Raw genomic sequence first — 19,109 nt, forward strand, 5'->3', positions numbered from 1 at the left:
GAATGCAGTTTTAACATCTAATTGTTCAAGCTCAAAATCATGCATGGCAACAATACCGAGTAAAGTGCGAATAGAGCTATGCTTCACAACAGGAGAAAAGACTTCATTATAGTCAATATCTGGAATTTGACTATAACCTTTAGCAACTAACCTTGCTTTATATCTTGTCTCATCATTAGAAAAAACACTTACTTTTCTTTTGAAAACCCACTTGCAACGAATAGGTTTCTTCTCTCTGGGTAATTTTACTAAATCCCAAGTGCCATTCTTTTCAAGTGATTCCATCTCATCATGCACAACAGTCATCCACTTATTACTATCACCAGAAATAATAGTCTCGGAATATGAAGAAGGCTCGACATTACCTTCAATTTCCTCTGCAACAAATAAAGCAAAAGAAACAATATTGCACTCTTCAATTAACCCTGTAGGTTTATCAATACCCCGCTTAACGCTGTCACGTGCAAGATTCCAACTGGGTGGAACAATAGGCTGATTTGGAGTGACATGTTCATCATCAACGACGGGTTCATTATCATGTGCATCAACATTTTCCTTATTAGATGTATCACTGGAATTAATAACATGCTCCACCTGAACAGTAGGCTGCTGAATAGTAGGCCGTTGTTCACTCTCAATAGAAACATTAGTAGATAGAACATCATGTAACATAGTAGATTCATTAAAGATAACATTTATGCTAATAACAACCTTCTGTGTACCAGTATTCCACAATTTAAAACCTTTAACACCGGATTTATAATAAAAAAAGATGCACTTAATAGTCCTAGGCTCCAACTTGCCATTATCAACATGAGCATAAGTAGTGCAACCAAAAACTCTCAATTGTGAATAATCAGCAGGAGAACCAGACCATACCTCAATTGGAGTTTTCTTATTAAGAGCAATAGATGGTGAATGATTAATAAGATAACAAGCAGTGGAAGTGGCCTCAGCCCAAAGCTAACCTCCTCCTCACACCTAGTAGTACTGAAACCGCACATCATGTACTCGGTTTTAGTTTTACTAAGCCTAAACCCTTTCGATTTCAAGGTTTGTCTTCATAACTCTAACTTCCTATTTATCCCCGTCCGACTATCGTCAACTAGCACCACATCATCCGCAAAAGAGCATACACCATGGGCTATCTCCTTGTATATCCCTTGTGACCTCATCCATCACCAAGGCAAAAAGATAAGAGCTCAAAGCTGACCCCTGATGTAGTCCTATCTTAATCGGGAAGTCATCAGTGTCGACATCACTTGTTCGAAACTTGTCACAACATTATCGTACATGTCCTTGATGAGGGTAATGTACTTTGCCGGGACTCTGTGTTTCTCCAAGGCCCACCACATGACATTCCGCGGTATCTTATCATAGGCCTTCTCCAAGTCAATGAACACCATATGCAAGTCCATCTTTTGCTCCCTGTATCTCTCCATAAGTTGTCGTACCAAGAAAATGGCTTCCATGGTCGACCTCCCAGGCATGAAACCAAACTGATTTTGGTCACACTTGTCATTCTTCTTAAGCGGTGCTCAATGACTCTCTCCCATAGCTTCATTGTATGGCTCATCAGCTTAATTCCACGGTAGTTAGTACAACTCTGAACATCCCCCTTGTTCATGAAGATTGGTACTAATATACCCCGTCTCCATTCTTCTGGCATCTTGTTTGCCTCAAAAATGAGGTTGAAAAGCTTGGTTAGCCATACTATTGCTATGTCCCCGAGGCCTTTCCACACCTCAATGGGGATACAATCAGGGCCCATCGCCTTGCTTCCTTTCATCCTTTTTAAAGCCTCCTTGACCTCAGACTCCTGGATTCGCCGCACAAAACGCATGCTGGTCTCATCAAAGGAGTCGTCTAGTTCAATGGTAGAACTCTCATTCTCCCCGTTGAACAGATTTTCGAAGTACTCCCGCCATCTATGCTTAATCTTCTCGTCCTTCACCAAGAGTTGGTCTGCTCCGTCCTTGATGCATTTGACTTGGCCAATATCCCTCGTCTTCCTCTCTCGGATCATGGCCATCTTATAGATGTCCCTTTCGCCTTCCTTTGTGCCTAACCGTTGGTAGAGGTCCTCATATGCTCGACCCTTTGCTTCACTGACAGCTCGCTTTGCGGCCTTCTTCGCCATCTTGTACTTCTCTATGTTGTCTGCACTCCTATCCAGGTATAGGCGTCTGAAGCAATCTTTCTTCTCTTTAATCGCCTTCTGGACATCATCATTCCACCACTAGGTATCCTTATCTTCGCTTCTCCTTCCCCTGGACACTCCAAACTCCTCTGAGGCCACCTTACGAATGCAAGTCGCCATCTTCATCCACACATTGTCCGCATCCCCTCCTTCCTCCCAAGGGCCCTCCTTAATGACCCTCTCCTTGAACGCCTGAGCTACCTCCCCCTTGAGCTTCCACCACTGCGTTCTAACGACTTTGGCACGCTTATCCCGCTGGACACGAATCCGAAAGCGGAAGTCAGTAACCACCAGCTTCTGCTGGGGTACAACACTCTCTCCAGGTATCACCTTACAGTCTAGGCATGCACGCCTATCTTCTCTTCTTGAGAGGATGAAATCGATCTGGCTAGAGTGTTGGCCACTACTAAAAGTCACTAGATGTGATTCTCTCTTTCTAAAGAGGGTGTTAGCTACAATCATGTCGTAGGCTAGAGCAAAGCTTAAGACATCTTCTCCTTCTTGATTCTTGATGCCATAGCCAAAGCTCCCATGCGCCCCTTCAAAACCTGTGTTAGATGTACCCACGTGGCCATTGAGGTCTCCTCCTATGAAGAGCTTCTCGCCAATCGGTACACTCCTAACATGTCTTCCAGGCCTTTCCAGAACTCCCTCTTGGTGTTCTCATTGTGGCCTACTTGCAAGGCATACGCGCTGATAACATTGAGAACTAAGTCCCCAACTACCAGCTTGACCAGGATAATCCGGTCTCCACGTCTCTTGACGTCTACCACTCCATACTTGAGGCTCTTATTGATCAAGATGCCTACGCCATTTCTGTTTGCAGCCGTCCCCGTGTACCACAACTTGAAGCCGGTATCCTCCACCTCCTTCGCCTTCTGTCCCCTCCATTCGGTTTCTTGGACGCAAAGGATATCAACACCTCTCCTCACCACTGCATCAACTAGCTCCTGAAGCTTCCTTGTCAGAGACCCTACGTTCTAGCTACCTAAGGGAATCCTCCTAGGCTCGGCTAGCTTCCTTACCCTTCGCACTCGTCGAGTCAAATGCGAAGACCCTTGCTCATTTTCCACTACATCCGGGCGCCGATGTAGCGCGCCACTAAGGATGTGACGACCCGATCCTCGCTCACTTGCCACCGTATCCGGATCAAGATACGACGCGCCACCAGGGGGTGACGGCCCGGCCCTTGCCTATTTGCCACCACACCCGGGTTCCGATGTGGCGCGTCGTTGAGAGGGTTACGCCCCAACGAAAATCTTTTGGGTTTCATCTCCATAAGAGTGGCTGAGTTTTTACGTTGGCTCGCCAAGCCTATCACAACCCTCCTCCTTTACCCGGGCTTGGGACCGGCTATGTTGAGACAACATAGGCGGAGTTACACTTCAACACAAACGACCCTTTTTAGTGGTGGCGAGAAGTTCCGTTAGATTTCCAGACCAACTCTCTTCCCCGTGGCCTCGCCGTGGATCTCGGGGTAGTGCCGGCGATTGTAACATCCCCGGGTGCTACAGAACTCTATATTGTCTGCTCATCCTGCTTAGCCCTATTGCAGCCTGTCAAGTACTTTCTTTGGGGCCTGCATGGAGAACGTACCCAGTGCACCAGCCCAACTGATGCACCGGCTGCACCAATGGCTTTTGAGCTGTTGCCTGTTGGACATGGAACTGAGGGTTGGGAGTAGGCTGCAAGATGGATTGGTGAAACATTTGCAAAAAAGACCTCATACTATGCTAAAATCAACCCGTGCTTCACTCTCCTTTCCTATCATTGAATCAATGTCATTTCTTTCTCCAAACATAAATATGTTCATATATTTTGAGCCATACGTCTGAATTTGATTTTTCTCTGACCACCATTTTTTCTTTTGACGAGATGTTTGAAACAAGATCAATGTTGAATATATTTTTCAAATTTGACTTTTTTTTTCAAACTTAACCATAACACTTATATTTTTTATATTAAAACTTAGATTTATTTTATAAGTTCTGTAACTTTGCCTCTCCCTCCATACATCGATCCCACGTACATATGCTTAAATTATGTTTCAAAAAGAAAATGAAATTAAATTTCAAAAACATATTCAACACTGATCTTGATTCAAAGATCTCATCAAGACAAAGTTGCCAGTCAAGACGGAATCGAAATCAGACATTCGCTTCAAAATATATCACCATTGTTGTGTTTGGGCTAAAAAAAATTAAACACACAGATTTATTGATGAAAGAGTGGGATGTAAAGTGCGGGTTGAAACTACAAGGTTGCTTCTGCAAATATGATGTGGTCCAACTTTTGACCAAAATCTGATCCGTTGCTTTTTTCATCTAATGGTCCAAAAGCTATTGGCGCACCTGGTTCACAGACTGGGCTGGTGCAGCGGATATGTTCTTGCGTACATGTCCCAAGCTTAATCACATGCACTGTTTGTTCCATTGCTTTTTCTTGTCGAACACACATCTAAATGCTCATCATTTTGTATGAGAAGAACGGCACACTAAAACTGCAGAAGTTGTAGAGGTATCTGGTGGTCTGGCTTGCAACGACAATCTCCAAAGTTCTTTAGTTCCAACCAACTTCTCACTGCTCTGCCTTGATCAATATCACCTCAACCAAAGCCCCGTTAAAGATGCACAAGTAGTGCAGAAGCGGAATCCGCTAGAGTCAGGATGATGGGCGTATGCTCTGCAGCTGTTTCAAGCCATGAATTGAGCTTGTCGTCTACAGGTCAAATACTCCCAATTTTGGCACCATTGCAGCGGCTCAATAGGTTTAAGATTCATTAGCTTTCTCATTCTACTCTTTCACAGAGTAATGCTGAACATCAATTTGAAAGCGATGATAGAAGCAGGAGTTCCTTCAGGCTGTTAGATTTATATACATTTAGCCGTGTTCCCCTTTGTATTTCTCCCTTTCTATAAGGGGTTTTCTGCATATTATACCACATCTGTACGTGTATATATACTGGCCTATGGCCACCTGGAAATACAACAACAACAACAAGAAAGCCTTTAGTCCCAAACAAGTTGGGGTAGGCTAGAGGTGAAACCCATAAGATCTCGCAACCAACTCATGGTTCTGGCACATGGATAGCAAGCTTCCACGCACCCCTGTCCATGGCTAGTTCTCTGTCGATACTCCAGTCCTTCGGATCCCTCTTTACGGACTCCTCCCATGTCAAGTTCGGTCTACCCCGACCTCTCTTGACATTATCGGCACGCGTTAGCCGTTTGCCATGCACTGACGCTTCTGGAGGCCTGCGCTGAATATGCCCAAACCATCTCAGATGATATGCCTAACACAAGCATCCAAGAAAGAAGTAAAGATCGAAATTGACCTTTCCAAGAAGAATGCCAAGTAAACAGATTTCTCAGAGTACTCGCCAGAAGATGTCCATTGTCCAATGCCAAAACAAATGATCCTCCAGCTCTTTAGATAATCATATTTGATTGACTATGGCAGCTAGATTAGGGTACCCCATGATTCCCTTGGACACCAAGCTCGTTTGTGATGTTGTGTACCCATAGGCCTTGAGGTAGATCCTCGCTCTGTCATCCCCCAAACTGTGTGTGTGTGTGCGCGCGCGCGCGTGTATCTGCCAACTGCCCATAGAACCATAGTTGTGAGTGTTAAGGAGTAATAGTATAGGTCCAGATCTCTCTACGTAGTCGTATTAGTCTATATTTCATTTCTTTTACCTCAAGTCTTTTGTTCTATATATTTGCCCCATGGGCTCTGCATTACAATCTGGTATCAGAGGCTAGGTTTCTCTTTCTCATGTGCAACACATGTTCTTCTTCCCCGCAGATCATTTTTTTGTTAGTATTAGTATCGGTATATGTCTCTTTATGTAGTCATATTAGTCTTGATTTCCTTCCGTACCCCAAGTCGATTGTATTATATATTTCCCCCTTGGGCTAGGCAATACATCTAAGTTGCTCCTCTAACATGGTACCAAAGCCCAGGTTTAGTTTTTTTAAAGCACGCCACTGCTCGTGCTCTCGGCCGATTCGAGTCCGTGACCAAGGATAACAGCGAGTTCCATGGTTGATTGCCCATTAATCCATCTGTCCAGCTAGAATCTCATTTGCTCCTCGTTGCCGAAGATCACCGTTGGTGATGCATGTAGCATCAACATGACAATCCGGCTTCAATTCATCCTGAACTACTGAAAGCTACAATTCCTCCACTACACATATTGGGCTTTTGGGGAGAAAGAAACTCTTTACACATCCATTATGCTTTTTCAACAAGAGGTCCCACATAAAACAGTAAGTTTTTTACAAAACCTTCCTTTGGAAGGCCAGGAGATCATCTTACCTTGAACAGTACAAGGCAATGTTCTGTTTAGGACAGACAATTAATTCCAACTTCATTGACCCAAAATATAGCTAACTTTAAACAATGTGTTTTCCCTGCAATCTAATAGATCTTTTCATATCTTCATCTGCAAACTTAATGTTTCCATCTGCAGGATAGACTTGGAGCTATTGAAGAGCATTCTGATCTCGGTCAAGGTTTCCATGTCGCAGAGAAGGATATGGGTATTAGGGGATTTGGAAGCATGTTTGGTGAGCAACAATCTGGAGACGTTGCAAATGTTGGCATCGATCTGTTCTTTGATATGCTTTTTGACAGCTTGTCCAAGGTATCGTCATTTTAGTCAACCGCAAGTTCTGAGAGGTGTGCCTCCCATTTTAATCAATACTAGATGATACCCCCGCGTTGCTGCAGGAATTAGTTGCAATATACTTCAATGAGATTTGGTTGTAGAAAGCATGAATATTAGAACTAAAGCTGAAAACACATATGATTTATTGTACTTGATTATTGTATAGTTATAAAATATTTATTGAATATAAGTACCATACTAGCACAATATAACATTAAATTCCATGCATGGTTGCATGTTGAGGTGGATCTTTTCCATGCATGGTCGGATTTTGAGGTGCGCCTTTTCCCATACATGGTTGCATGTTGAGGTGGCATGCTTGCATGTTGAGATAAATAAGTTAGTGGGGATCATCTATTTAGTTATATACTCCCTCCGTTCCAAAATAAGTGTCTTAACCTTAGTACAACTTTGTACTAAAGTTAGTACAAAGTTGTACTAAGGTTAAGACACTTATTTTGGGACGGAGGGAGTATGATATATGATATATTGCTTTCCACCATCACAAAAGCTACCTACTTGTTCTGTTATAGAAAAAGTCCAGTTTAGTCCCTCAAACTATTCATAAGGAGTGTTTTACCATTTAGTCCATTTTGTGTCTCACCTAACCACCTCAACTTTTAAAACTGCATCACTTCACCTTTTACGATGATTTCTAAGGTGTTTATGCCCTTGTAGCAGCCACTGAACCTGGTTTTGCAGATGTGTCAGCTGCATCATCCTTTCGTCCTCTCCAACTCCCATATCTCCCTCGCAAAATCTGTTATATGTCGCCGCTTATTTTTTTGTCGAGCATGTGTTCTCATGCTCACGTTGATCCAAGCATCTGATACTACATCAACATGCTCTTTGCTGATGGGCCATAGAATTTAGTGCCCTCATGCTCACGTTGATCCAAGCATCTGATACTACATCAACATGCTCTTTGCTGATGGGCCATAGAATTTAGTGCCCATTCTCCAACTAGAAAGGTGAATCCAAGCATGCATCTATCCCTTGTTCTTGGACCCCCTCACTGGTTAGGACAGCGAGGCTGCCTGTGGTGGCCCCAAAGGCACTGTGTTCGTGGGCGCTACTACCTTTAGAAAACCATTATAGTCGGTAGAGTGAACTGGTGTTGGAAGTGGGGTTAAGTGAGATGGAAAATAGTTAGGTGTCAAGTACCCCTCGTTGATAGTTCCATGGAGTAAAGTGGACTTACTCCTATGATCTTCGTTGTTCCATGCTGCCTAGTGGATTTGGCAATCAGTTTATTTTTATATCCTCTTACATAACCAACACAAAAACTGAACCATTTCTTTGAACCATTCACCGTCCAAGTCTTGGCACATTTTATAAGCCATATCCGGTTATGTAAAGTCTGTTCATAATACAAGCTATTATTCTACTTCCCATATATGTATTTATGTATTTGCATCGGTGGTGCTAAACCGCTAGTTCATGTTGGAATTGATCTTGTTATTGGTGTTAAGCATATAGGATTAGATCATGTTTAATTTGTTGTATGGTGTCATAGCCATGTAGAGTTGCATCAGTGTTACTAAGTTATGGTTAGTTGCATGCTCGGCAACATGGTGTAGCAGCTGAATCAGCAGCACAGAGATAGAGCGAGTGCATGCGAGTGGATCGGTTGCTTTAGTTAGCGTGTGTATTAGGTGACCAAGGGACTAGTGCATGTGGAGAGATGTGGCCCACGCGCACATGTATTAGTGTGGTCAGGCTGTGTTGGTGTGAGGCTGCATGCATACAGTTTGTTTGGCCGAGTCGTGTTGCCGTTGAGGAGAAGCCGTGCAAGTGCCGGACGTGTGCGTGTGTAGCTAGCCTGAGAGAAAAGTGGATCAAGCAGTTGTGGGCTTGACCATGTGTGTGCTCGCGTGAGTTATATAAAGCCATGTAACCAGGTTGGTTAGTATGTGAAGAGAGGAAAACGCTCTGGCTAAAAGGCATCAGCCGAGCACCAGATAAATTCCTGCGTGTGTGTTCTTCTTTTGTTCACCACCCTTGTGTTAATCTCCTGGGCTATAAGGCAACAGTTCACCTGGTGCTGTGTTACGATGCTTATTGTGGTAGTCGTCACATGGTTATATATTTCCTTGCGGTTTCTTGTGGCGCATATACATCACATAATGTTTATTAGTGTCTCGTTCATGGGGTCTATATCATGGTGAGCTTTATGTCTTGTAGTTATTCATCGGAGGAAAACCAATGCATTTCCATCTTTGCCCTCATTGTGCGTGCAATATATTTGTATTTCAGTATTGTTATTTTAAAGATGTTTAACTCATTCTGTGAGCCAAATTTCCTTCTAAAAGTTATGTCATGGTGTGTTTCTTGATGTGATTATTTTGAGTCTTGACAATTTTTTTTCCTGCTTTTAGGTTGATCACTTTCGTCTTAAACCCATTCCTTACAAAGATGTTCAGGTAAACCTAAAAAATCTCATTTGTTGTGTCAAATAGCTTCATGTAATCATGACTAATTTCATTCATGAATGTTACTCCTTCTGTAAAGAAATATAAGAGCGTTTAGATGACTACTTTAGTGATCTACACACTTATTTCTTTAAGGAGGGAGTACATCTGATTTGCTATATTCTTTCCACAGCTGGACATTAACATTTCTCCGCATCTCTCTTCTGAATACATAAGTTATCTTGAAAATCCTGTTGAATTGCTCAATGAAGCAGCGAAAGCTGCAGAACAAGATATATGGAACTTAATGCAATTCACAGAAGATCTTCGTCGACAGTATGGGAAGGAGCCCCGTGATATGGAGGTCTGCTGTTGCTAAAATTTCATGTGGATATTAAGTGTTGATGATGTTAAATTTTTGCCCCTTCTTTTTTTGTAGTTGCTATTAAAAAAGCTCTATGTAAGGCGGATGGCAGCAGATCTTGGTATCAGCCGGATATATCCATCTGGCAAAATGATCATCATGAAAACAAACATGAACAGGAAAGTTTTTAGGCTCATGGAAGAAACCATGGCTTCTGAGACGCATCGCAATTCTTTGTCATTCACTGGAAAGGAAATTAAGGTAAATATCAACAGTCTCCACATAGATCCGCTGTGAAAAGTAACGATGTGCTAGGGACAATGGTATGTAATACGGACTAGTATGTGAGAAACCCCACTTGAAGGAATCTGGTAGGGGCTAGGGTCCTACCGGGTCTCTGTCGGAGATTGTACGGGAAGGAGGGAGGCTGACGAGGGCGTGGGCGCGGCGGCCGGCACGAGGGCGCCGTCTCGCACGGGAGAGGAGGCGACGGTGATGAGAGAGGAGGCGGCTAGGGTTAGGGTTCCGGCTCCTCGGGGAGCCGGGCAATAGAATATGTCTTATTGCTTAATTCCAAAAGGGTGTCTTACAACTGTTTATATAATCTCGATGCTAATAATAATAAGATATCTTGGGCTAAGCCCCTAACTAAATGCGCCCATTGGGCCTCCTCCGGCTATAAGTGATGCCGGTCATAACATCTCTCCCCGCCTGCGCAAACAGCTCGTCCTCGAGCTGGAGGTCTGGGAAATGTTGGCGGAACTCCTCGACCTGCTCCCAAGTGGCATCCTCCTCCGGAAGGCCTTGCCACTGGATCAATAAATGCCACACTGCGCGACGCTGCTGGACCTGCAACACCTTCGCCGGTCCTGGAAGAAGGCGCCCGTCGGAGGTCGGAGGTAGCACTGGCGTGGCCGCCGACAGGTCTCCTCGAAAGGGCTTCAGCAACCCCACATGAAACACGTCATAGATGCGGGCACCGACCGGAAGCTGCAGGCGGTAGGCCACCTTGCCTATGTGCTCCACCATAGAAAATGGTCCCGCGTAGCGAGGGCCTAGCTTGCGCTTAGTGCGCGGGTCTAGGGACTGCATGGAGCGGTGAAGGAGGCGCAGCCACACCCAGTCGCCCACCACAAACTCCGCCTCACGGTGATGGTCGTCATAGTACCGCTTGGACAGCTGTTGGGCCTGGAGAAGGCGTTGGCGCACCTCCGCAAGCATCTTGTCCCTGCTGCGAAGAAGGGCGCCCGCCGCCTCCGTCCTAGCCGTCTCAGGGTCAACCGGCAGGATGGGCGGGGGCGGTCGGCCATAGACCACCTCAAACAGCGTGGTGTGCAGGGCGGAGTGATAAGAGGTGTTGTAGCAGTACTCCGCCCACGCGAGCCAGTCCACCCAAGCACGGGGACGATCACCTGTAACACAACACAAATACATGGCAATCACCTTGTTGACCACCTCGGATTGGCCGTTCGTCTGAGGGTGGAAGGCCGTACTCAGGCGGAGCTTCACGCCCGCCATCTGGAAGAGATAGCGCCAGACATGCCCGTGAACACCAGGTCCCGGTCGCTGACGATTGAAGAGGGAAACCCGTGGAGACGGACGATGCTGTCGAAGAAGGCACGAGCCACGGAGGCGGCCGTGTAGGGATGGCCAAGCACGATGAAGTAAGCGTACTTGGAGAAGCGGTCGACCACCGTGAGGATGACGGACTTGCCGCCCACCTTGGGGAGGCCCTCGATGAAGTCCATGGAGATATCGGCCCAGACCTGAGAGGGCACCTCCAAGGGCTCTAGCAGCCCAGCCGGGCGCAGTGTCTCCGTCTTGTTACGCTGGCACGTAACACAAGACCGCACCCAGTCCCGGACTAGGGCCCGATCGCCGGGGATGTAGAAATCGGCGCGGAGGCGGTGGAGGGTCTTCTACACACCCTCGTGGCCGGCCGAGTGTGCCAGCAGCAGAACCTGGTGACGGAGGTCGCCGTGATCCGGCACGAAGAGGCGGCGCCCATGTAGGAGCAAGCCATCCGCCAAACGCCACGGCTCCTCTAGGTTGCCGGCATCGAGGCGCTGCCAAAGGAGCTGAGCATCCGGCGCGTCCGCGGTGGCCCTGTGGATGTCGTCAAGGAGGGCGAAGGAGGGTCCCGAGCGGATGCAGAGAGCCGCCCCGTCGGAGTCGCCAGCGTCCGCGTCGTGGTCGGCGTCGCGGCGGGACAGGGCGTCGGCCACGGTGTTAAGGCGGCTCGGACGATACTCGACGATGAAGTCGAAGCCAAAGAGCTTGCTGGTCCACTGGTGTTGCGGCACGGTAGACAGCCTCTGGTCCAATAAGAACTTGAGGCTGTAGTGATCTGTGCGAATCCGGAACGGCCGCCCCCAAAGATATGGCCGCCAGTGGCGCACGGCCTGCACCAAGCCAATGAGCTCCCTCTCATATGCCGCGAGCTTATGATGTCGCGCGGTGAAAGACCTGCTGAAGAACGCAAGCGGCCCGTCGCTCTGATGAAGGACGACGCCGAACCCCACACCGGAGGTGTCGCAGTCCACCATGAACGGCCGGTCGAAGTCGGGCATCTGGAGGACGGGACCCGTCGTGAGGGCCCCCTTGAGGGCCTCGAACGCCTCCGTTGCCTCCGCATCCCAGGCGAAGGCGTCGCCTCGCAACAGGCGCGTGAGCGGGGACGCGATGAGGCCGAACTCCCGGATAAATTTCCGGTAGTACCCTGCGAGGCCCAGGAAGCCGCGGAGAGCCCGCGGTGAGTGCGGCGTCGGCCAGGCCGCGACGGCCGCCACCTTGTCGGCGTCCATAGCAACACCCTCAGCGGAGATGACGTGGCCGAGGTAGGCGACTGAAGGCGTGCCGAACGAGCACTTCGAGCACTTAAGATGAAGATGGTGCGCTCAAAGCTCGTTGAAGATGATGACGACGTGCTGAAGGTGCTCCGCCCACGAAGCGCTGTAGATAAGAATGTCATCAAAGAAAACGAGCACAAACCGACGCAAGTAGGGGCGGAGGACGTCGTTCATCAAGGCCTGAAAGGTTGCCGGGGCGTTGGAGAGGCCAAAAGGCATCACCAAGAACTCGAAGTGGCCGTGATGAGTCCGAAACGCCGTCTTCGCGACATCGTCCTGGTGCATCCGCACCTGGTGCCCGAATGGAGGTCGAGCTTGGTGAGGAAGCGCGCCCCATGTAGCTCGTCCAGGAGCTCGTCGACGACCGGGATAGGAAATTTGTCCTTGAGCGTCTGGGCGTTCAGGGCACGGTAGTCGATGCAGAAGCGCCACGTGTCGTCCGACTTGCGGACGAGGAGGACCGGCGCCGAAAACGGTGACGTGGAGATTCGGATGATGCCCAAGGCGAGCATGAGCGCGCAGTGCCGCTCCAGCTCGTCCTTCTGCATCTGGGGGTAGTGGTAGGGGCCCACCGCAACTGGCGCCGTGCCCGGTAGAAGATGAATGCGGTGGTCGTACACCCGGGCTGGCGGAAGGCCCTGAGGCTCGCCGAAGAGGTCGCGGTGCTGCTGCAAAAGATGATCCAACAGAGGGTGCTCGGGCCCTGCAGCAGTCGCTGCCAGCTGCAGTTGCGGCGTCGCTGGTGAGGCACCACCCACGCCCTCCCACCGGACGCGGTGACCCAGGCGGCAGAAGGTCATCGTCATGGCGTCGAAGTCCCAGAGAATGGGATCGAGGGTCCTCAAGAAGTCGACGCCGAGGATGAAGTTGTAGCAGCCCAAGTCGATGTCGGCGCACGTGATGGTGAAGTGCTCGTTGCTGATGGTGATGGGCATGTTCTACGCAAGCCCATGGCACCGGAGGCGGTCGCCGTTAGCCATGGTGACCCGGAGTTGCTCCCCGCCCGTCGGCTGGAGCGCTAAGCGGCGCATGGTCAACTCGGGCAGGAAGTTATGCGTGGAGCCCGTATCCAGGAGGGCCACCAGGCGCTCGCCATTGATCATCACCGGCAAGAGCATAGTCCGCTCGTCTCGGATGCCCGCGAGCGCATGGAGGGAGACCACGAGAGCCGTCGCTGGAGCAGGCGGCGGTGCGACCTTCGCAGCAACTGGGGCGGGCAAGTCGCCGAGCCCGTCGGCGGTTGTGTCCTCCTCGACGTAGTCGGCCGCCTCCAAGTAGAATAGGCGCGGGCATACGTGGCCCGACACATAGGGCTCGTCGCAGTTATAGCAAAGCCCCTGGCGATGGCGCTCGAGCTGCTCGGCCGGGGTGAGCCGACGGAAGGGCCGCGTCGCGGCCGGAGTGGTGGCCGCCGTAGAGGCCGGAGGCGGACGCCCCGACGCTGGTGGTGTCGGGGCCGGTCTGCCTGGCTGCCGGGCGCCTCGAGCCGGCGACGCCTGCTGCAGGGCCTGTGCGCGACGCTCGAAGGCGCAGGCGTAATACATGGCTGTCTGGAGGTCCTAAGGTTCCCGCAGCTCCACGTCCACGCGGATATGATCCGGCAGACCGCCCACGAAAAGCTCGGCCCGCTGGCGAGCTGTAACGCCGGGCGCGTGACACGCCAGGGCCTGGAAGTGGTCGGCGAAGTCCTGCACCGTGGAGGTGAAGGTTAGGCGGCCAAACTCTGCCAGCCGGCTCCCGCGGATCGGAGGCCCGAAGCGTAGGAGGCAGAGCTCGCGGAAATGCTCCCATGGAGGCATGCCGCCCTCGTCCTGCACGAGAATGTAATACCAAGTCTGTGCAGCGCCTCGGAGGTGATACGAAGCGAGCCAGGTGCGGTCCGAGCGTCCGTTGACCCCGGAAAAACTGGTCACATTGATTGAGCCAGTTCAGGGGGTCCTCGGTGCCGTCGTAGGTGGCGAATCCCGCTTGGCGAAGCGCGGCGGCGTGTGGGTATGGCCGCCGTGGTGGTACGGCTCGTCGGCGCGGAGCAGTGAAGGGGTCGGCGCCGGGTCGGTGACCATGGAGGGCCTCCCATGGAACGAAGCACCGTCCGGATCCGCGTAGGGACCGGCGAAGTTGTAGGGCCCGCCGTACCGCGGGGGTGCCGGCGGCGGCGACTGGACGTGCGGCGGCGCCGAGGCCGTCGTATATACCGGCTGCAAAGTCCTGGTCACCCAGGCCGGTAGTGGCGACGGCGAGGGGGGGAACCGGACCTGGTGAATAGGGATCCCCGTCGCCGAGGTAGGGACCGGCCCTGAAGTGGTGGGTGGTGGCGACGGCAGCTGCAGCGCCGGCTGCAGCGGCCCGGTGAGCGCGGCGGAGGCCACCAGGTGCGGCGGCTGCCACGACAGCAGCATTGGCCCGGTGAGCGCGGCGGAGGCCGCCGGGTGCGGTGGCTGCCACGACAGCAGCATCGGCCCGGTGGCGGCGGCCCATAGGGGCCGACCAGGTAGAGGCGGATCCCCTGGACCGCGGTGGCGAGGCCGCGGAGCGCCCCGGTGACTTCCTCCGGGGTGAAGACGGCGGGAACTGGCGCGATAGAGGTGACCGGTACCGGCAAAGGCGGGGCGCCTGCCGTGGTGGCCATCGGGGAGGTGGTGGCGGTCGGCAGCGGGAGGGTTGGGGTGGGCGGCGGCGAAGACATGACCGAACCTAAGCTACCTGATACCAAATTGGTAGGGGCTAGGGTCCTACCGGGTCTCTGCCGGAGATTGTACGGGAAGGAGGGAGGCTGACGAGGGCGTGGGCGCGGCGGCCGGCGCGAGGGCGCCGTCTCGCATGGGAGAGGAGGCGGCGGCGATGAGAGAGGAGGGGCTAGGGTTAGGGTTCCGGCTCCTCGGGGAGCCGGGCAATAGTATGTCTTATTGCTTAATTCCAAAAGGGTGTCTTACAACTGTTTATATAATCTCGATGCTAATAAAAATAAGATAACTTGGGCTTGCCCCTAAGTAAACGCGCCCATTGGGCCTCCTCCAACTATAAGTGACGCCGGTCATAACAGAATCACTGTGAAAAATGTTGGTCTGCTAGGTTCATACAAAATGGATTAGAGTCTACAATGCTTTTACATAACGGATTAAAATCCACAATGCTTAATACTTCATGTCCAGGAATCCATTGAATAATGCTCCCTCTGTTCCGAAATATAAGGTATTATTTTTTTCAAAAAGTCAAACTCTTCTATGCTTGACCAAGTTGTTGATATGTTTTCCATAGAAAACTTGGTCAAGCATAGAAAAGTTTGATTTCTTGAAAATAATAATACACCTTATAGTTTGGAAAGGAAGTACTAAATAAGTGAAAATAGTTGGTTGCCGACACGCGATAGCACATTGACTCCATATATCCATAAGTTCTTCTATATTGCCAGTGTTGTACGGTTAATTTGTTGCATATTATTTGACATGTTCTCTTTTGGTGTCATGTTTTATGCATATACTTCATTTCCCCCCGAAAAGGACAACGCTGGACATGGCTTGCATGCTCATTGGTTTTGCTCCCATCCGTGCTCCACACCTACTTAATGAGCATTGGACGGTTGTCTCCCTTTCCCCTCTCCAAACGTGTTTTTCCTTGAAAAAACAAATTGTAATACTATCAGGAATACCGATTGTTCTCGTAATACTAGGACAACATTTAAACTGGAGGGAAATATACATGGTTGAGCGCGCCAATGCATCCAGAATACATGGCCGAATGCCACATCTCTTAATCATTTACTAATGTTAGAGTTATATACATAGCCATGTAACCTTTTCGTATTTACCCTATTGTATAAGGGGTTTACTGCATATATTCCACACATGTACATGTATATATACTGGCCTATGGCCTCCTGGAAACATAAGTTGCATATTCCTAACATGGTATTAGAGCTAGGTCAATTTTTTTGCATGCTGCAACTCGTGCTATTGATCCACTCTGCGTTGCCACCATCCTTCGTGGCCGTCGCTGCCTTCTTTCTCCGCCCCGTTCGCCAGGTCTGCTCCTCTGGATCGAGGTCTCGATCTCTTTCTCTCCGTCTCGCTCGGTCTCCTCGGTTCTCGATCGAGGCCCGCGAGTCTCCCAGGATTGAGGCCCGCTAGTCTCTCCCTCGCTCAAGACGGAGCCGGCCCGACCTGTCTCCCCGTCGCCTGCCTGTCTTCCTATCGCTGGAGCCAGATCTGTCTCCTCGTCGCCCGCCAGACTTCCCGTCGCTCGAGCCGGAGCCAGTTCGAGCCGGAGCCAGTTCGGCAGATCGCCCCTCTGATTCCTTCCGCCTGATCGAGACTCTAGCCGCTGCTGCAGATCGAGGCTCCTGACCGTCTGTCTCAAAAAAAAGGCGCGATGTCTCTGTCCTCGGGCTATGTTGCTGTTCCTCGCCGTCCGCTGAATTTTGATGGTACCAACTACATTGAGTTTGTTGGCTTCATGCGCATTCATATGCGTGGCCTTCGTCTCTGGGGCGTTCTTTCTGGCGAGGTCCCCAGTCCGCCGTGTCCGGTTCCTCCTGTGGCTCCTACTCCGCCGACGCCACCGGTTCTTGCTGCCGACGCTGATCAGGCTGCTAAGGATGCAACTAAGCTGGCTGATGACGCTGCCGTTTGTGCTTATGATGAGCAGGTTCAGACCTATGAGGACGCACTTTAGACTTATCATGCAAATTTGTCTGCTTACACTCAGTGGCTTGATGATGATGCTCGTGCCGCAGCTGTTCTCACTGCTAGTGTTCTGCCTCAGTTTGCCTCTGAGTTTCTCGGCCTCTCTACTGTATTTGAGATGTGGACTCGCCTTCGTCAGCGCTATCAGCCCTCTGGTGATGCCTTATACCTGTCTGTGGTTCGTCAGGAGCATGCTCTTCAGCAGGGTGACTCCACTGTTGATGAGTTCTATGCACAGAGTTCTGCTATCTGGCGTCAGCTTGATTCTCTCTGCACTGCTGGTTGTCGTACTTGTACGTGTTGCCAGGCTATGCGGGTTGATTTGGAGTTTCATCGTGTCTACGAGTTCTTGTCTCGACTCCGTAAGGAGTTTGAGCCCCAGCGCGCTCAGTTGTTTGCTCGTGGTCGTATCTCCCTCATGGAGGCGCTTTCTGAGATCCGTGCTGAGGAGACTCGCCTCCGTGGCGCTGGTTTACTTGAGGTTCCCTCTGTGCTTGCTGCTCGAGTTCCTGCTATGCCGCCTGCTGCACCGACTCCTTCTCGCTCAAGTGCTCCGCCGCTCTTGCCTACTCCTACGGGCGGCCAGGGTCGGTCTCGTCCTCACCGCGGCTACTGCAATATGGATGGTCATGTTGAGTCTCAGTGCTTCCAGAAGAAGAAACACCTGCGTAAGGCGCGATCATCAGCTTCAGGACTTTGGTGTTTCTGTTACTACACCTACTCTGCTCTTATCTGACATTACAGGTGCTATTAGCATTGCACGCGATCCTGTGAAGCATGAGCTCACCAAGCATATTGGTGTTGATGCTTTCTATGTGCGCGCTGGTGTGCAGGATCAGGTTATTGCTCTTCAGTATGTGCCTTCCGAGTTACAGTTGGCGGATTTTCTGACGAAGGCCCAGACTAGAGCGCAGCATGGCTTCTATCTCTCCAAACTTAGTGTTGTTAATCCACCATGAGTTTGAGGGGGGGGGGGGAGGGGGTGTTAAGAGTTATCTATATAGCCATGTAACCTTTTCGTATTTACCCTATTGTATAAGGGGTTTCCTGCATATATTCCACACCTGTACATGTATATATACTAGCCTATGGCCTCCTGGAAACATAAGTTGCATATTCCTGAAAACTAATACATACAAAACCATAGAAAATCTGCCACTAATACAAACAAGAACAGATGAATTAACCAGACGGAAACAGAACAAATTAGCGATCTGGAGGCTGAAGCTCATCAATCAGCGACATTGTCCTTACCACAGCCCGAAGAAGAGGCAAATCCTTCAAATCACCAGTGAGCTGGAGTTGAAGCGAAGTAACCTCTCTTGTTCTCTGATGGCTTCTTCAAGGATTGATGCAGGGAACCATGAGGATCACGCCGAATTCACTCGTAATTTTTCTTCAAGGTCTCATCCAATCGTATCCACTCTTGTGCTTCCCATCCTGCAAGTTGTAACCTATGCACAACTGGTGTTGAATCGGCCGCCAAGCTCTTCCATGATGCAGTATCCTCAACTTGTCCACATATAATTTTACTCTGTATTGTTCGATAATACTCTTGAAGGGGAGCCTTGGCGCAGCGGTAAAGCTGTTGCCTTGCAGAAATGCAGGGAAAGGCTGCGTAGAAAAGACCAAAAGTGGTCGGACCCTACACAAGCGGGAGCTACGTGCACCGGGCTGCCCTTTTTTTTGTTGGATAATACTCTTATAATGCAGGTAATATAATTTTAAACCCTGTTCAATAAATCCATTCAAATCATGGATTGTGAGTGCAATACCTTGTTCAACAATTCAGGTTCAGCAAGTTATGTGCTGTCATGTGTCTGTGCACCTAAAGTCTTACTCGAGTCTTTCTTAGTTACCTACATAAAAACAGATGAAGAAATTGCAATTAACAAAAAGACAACATAACTGTGAACATTAGATGTATGTTTCCT

The 19,109-nt window shown here is 49.9% G+C and overlaps 1 protein-coding gene across 7 annotated transcripts in view; it reads left to right on the top strand.

The window, feature by feature from the left end:
- LOC109742082 (ATP-dependent DNA helicase At3g02060, chloroplastic) overlaps positions 1 to 19,109 on the top strand; it is a 50,660-nt gene that overhangs the window by 19,459 nt on the left and 12,092 nt on the right. For 4 of the 7 annotated variants that reach the window (XR_006662502.2, XR_006662503.2, XR_012181825.1 and 1 more), the window contains exons 10-13: positions 6,672 to 6,845; positions 9,248 to 9,292; positions 9,474 to 9,644; positions 9,720 to 9,905. Coding sequence is in view for 1 of the 7 variants with exons in the window: in XM_045227785.2 (XP_045083720.1) it covers positions 6,672 to 6,845; positions 9,248 to 9,292; positions 9,474 to 9,644; positions 9,720 to 9,905 (576 nt within the window). In the remaining 6 variants the exon portion in view is untranslated. Of the gene's footprint in view, positions 1 to 6,671; positions 6,846 to 9,247; positions 9,293 to 9,380; positions 9,645 to 9,719; positions 9,906 to 15,993; positions 16,073 to 19,109 lie in introns of all 7 variants that reach the window. The other 3 variants (XR_006662504.2, XR_012181826.1, XR_012181827.1) reach the window with 2 other exon arrangements.

Source organism: Aegilops tauschii, chromosome 4, assembly GCF_002575655.3.
Source record: "Aegilops tauschii subsp. strangulata cultivar AL8/78 chromosome 4, Aet v6.0, whole genome shotgun sequence".
NCBI classification, from domain to species: Eukaryota; Viridiplantae; Streptophyta; class Magnoliopsida; order Poales; family Poaceae; genus Aegilops; species Aegilops tauschii.